This window comes from Sander vitreus, unplaced genomic scaffold (genome assembly GCF_031162955.1).
Source record: "Sander vitreus isolate 19-12246 unplaced genomic scaffold, sanVit1 R1_20, whole genome shotgun sequence".
NCBI classification, from domain to species: domain Eukaryota; kingdom Metazoa; phylum Chordata; class Actinopteri; order Perciformes; family Percidae; genus Sander; species Sander vitreus.
The window spans coordinates 186,667-189,810 of NW_027595399.1; the positions used below are offsets into that span (position 1 = coordinate 186,667).

General features: G+C 41.1%; 1 protein-coding gene across 1 annotated transcript; it reads right to left on the bottom strand.

Annotated features, from left to right (window-relative positions):
- Positions 1-603: 603 nt before the first annotated feature.
- Positions 604-2,310, bottom strand: LOC144513177 (uncharacterized). Its single transcript, XM_078244167.1, has 4 exons — positions 2,083-2,310; positions 1,263-1,598; positions 869-960; positions 604-750 (listed from the first exon to the last, which is right to left on the bottom strand). The coding sequence occupies exons 1-4, from the start codon at positions 2,153-2,155 to the stop codon at positions 604-606; spliced, it is 648 nt and encodes a 215-aa protein (XP_078100293.1). The 5' UTR covers positions 2,156-2,310.
- Positions 2,311-3,144: the final 834 nt, after the last annotated feature.

A 3,144-nucleotide genomic window follows, 5' to 3' on the forward strand; every position in this document is an offset into this window, starting at 1 on the left:
TCACACATTAGAAACCCTTACATCCATGTGTTCCTTGAATCGAGCTGAATCTGACGATATAGGCCACGCCCATGTCCGCTAAAAAGTTTTTCGCAAAATCGCGCAATGTGCAAAACCAACTTTTTGAAACTGCTCCTAGGCCGTGCGATCGATCTGCACGAAACCTTGTAGGTACCATCTCTAGACCTACCCAGGAAAAAGTTATCAAAAGAATTTTGCTACGTTAGACTATTTACCACCAAACAAAATGTTAATAGGTATCGGTATAGCGCAGAACTTGGCATTGTTGATCAACATCCCACTACAATGCTCTGTACCAATTAATATATATAATATTTAACGTTTTTGTGTTTTGGCCAATAACTCAATGCATGTAAATGGGACATTTGCGATTGCAGTTTCTCTGCCGTAGTAATTGCTATCAACATGAAACTTGTGATGCTTGTTTGGCATGCCGCTCTGAGGCTCTGTACCAAATGTGGTGAAGATCGGCCATTAGGGGGCGCTATAGTCAACGTAGACCAGTTTTGGCCCTTTTACTCAATCATTGTAAATGGGACATTTGCAATGGCAATGTACCACAGACCTTGCGGCTCAAACCTCTCAATATTTCCTGACGTTTGCCTCCCCACCGTCACGCTTTGGGTCCCACTTTGGGTCCCACTTTGGGTTCCGCTTTGGGTCCCGCTTTGGGTCCCACTTTGGGTCCCACTTTGGGTCCTGCTTTGGGTCCCACTTTCGCATGCTCCCCTGGTCGTTGGGGCCTACTCCGTCAGGGCGACTGAGGCTTGGACCCCGTCATAACTGCTTGCAGTTCTATTCTTATTTGTTTTTTCATAAAGGTAAAACAGTATAAAACATGATGTACCTGCTTCAACATGGCCTCCATCACAGCAGGGTCGTTCAGATCCAGATTGTTCTTGCTCTCAAACTTCATTTTCACCACTTTCTTTGACACCACTTTGTAAAAATCAAACAAACGTCATGAGTTCAAACATGTCTGTCTGGATAATAATCAGCATCCTGTTCATTCCTCATCATCAGTTTAAACAATAGATTCAACTCTAACTTATCATCTGCAGCTGATCACCACTGCATGCTAACTGTACTAACTATTCCATGGAAATGATCCACATCATGATGTTCACATTTACTCTCCACAACTTGATCTTTTCTCTTGTTTTTTGTGTTATTCTCATGTGATGCTAAAGTAAACCTGAATCTAAATGTAAAAGCTGTTTGAATCCCGGGTTAGCACTCACATGAACTGTAGCAAATGAACGGTCTCTCCATGTCACAGGGCCAGTCCTCCCAGGTTCCTGATTGGCTGAAGTCTGCAGCCACGCAAGTCTCGTTGTTGTTATCAGGTTGACCGGTCTTCCAGAACCTGAATGAGGAGGTACTTCCATCTGACCACTTCCAGGAGTCTCTGAAAAGGCCGATCCAGTATAAACCTCCTCCTGTAAGCATCGCCTGTACCTCCTGGTTCTCTGTCATGTTTCTCACACTGGCCAGGTCTGTGTGGTGATCTCTGCAGTAGCTCTGGGCTTTAGTCCATGTCATAGGGGTGATGATGATGACAAAAGTCACATTTGACCCTGAAAATAGAGCACAGAGAAGTGTAGAGGCAGCATAACATATAACTTCCCATCCATCCACATCTGTGATTCATGTCTTTATAATATCTAAAATAAATCCACTGAGATATAAAGAACCACATCAATAATCTAACTAATGAATAACTTTATATACCAACAGTCTCTCCACATTAATAATAATTCATTTAACACGTTCTGTTTATATTGTAAGATTTGTGCACGTGAACATGCACGAGTCCAATCTCTATGATATAATCTAATATGTCTTCCTCTGGTGGTGATGCTGATGAACCACTGAGCTGTTGTACTGCTCTCATTCTTATTATCTGCTGCTCAGTCAGCTGTAAAGCTCTTTGAATGGCACTAACCTGTGTGAAAGCTGCTTTTTGTCGGAGTGACTGACTGATACTACAGAGGCCTGAATAATGAAAACAAAGAGGCAAAGAGAAGCAGAGAAGGAAACTTCACTGGTTATGATTCTCACCTCTGACATCTGCACAGACTGAATAAAAGCTGCCGTCACAACCGTGGTTGTACCAGAGTCCATTAGAACCCATCCCTGAGCAGTTTTTTCCACTGTATCCAGCGTCTGGTTCTCCAGGCCCCCATAGTCTGAACTCCGTCTCCCCGGGTTTGTAGAAACTTGTGTCTGACAGTGACCACCTCCAGGGGTTGGGGACATGGTCATCGTACAGTCCTATCCAGGCTCTCTGGTTGTGATATAAAGAATTAGACTCTGCTCTAGAAGACCATATGTTTACCTAATCTTTCCATCTCCAGTCTTGATGCTATCAGTCTGATCCTCTACGACACCTTCATTCTGTTACCCTCCTTTAATAACTCATTACCAGCCATAGTTTCTGATCACTCAAACTGATTTTTAATTAGCTTCTCCAGAACATAGATCTCTGTTGTTGTAAATACAGTTTTGTGACGTTTTAGTTTTCTTTTACTGCATTAGTTAAATGTTTGTTGTTAAATGTCTTGTATCGCTGCCTCTTGGCCAGGTCGTCATGTAAATAATAATTGATTCTCGATTTGACTTATCTGGTTAAATAAGGTACAATTATAAATAAATACTGGACTTTAAGATATCCGTTTGTTATGTTCCATGTGATGGTGAACAAAAACTACATTCCTGCCTCTCTAAAAATAAATATATATTCAAATGTTTATGTGAAGTTAATTTGAGGCTTCAGATGTTTGAAGATATCTTTCAAAGTTTCAAAGTCTTTCTAACAAAGAATCTCCTCCATTTGTTTCCATTTTTGTTTTTATTTAACCTTTATTTAACCTGGTAGGCCGTTGAGAACAGGTTCTCATTTGCAACGGTGACCTGGCCAAGAAAAGCATAAGCGTGCAGGACAACATACAGTTTCACATTCAATACAATACAGGAATACAGAATACAATATGCTACATAAAGTACAGATTAAATAGGCATTACAAAGCCAGTGCAAAGTGAGGTTTAAGTTAGGCGATGGATATGCAAAGTGATATGGTAATAACACGATATACATGAACAGACAGACTATATCACTGCTGA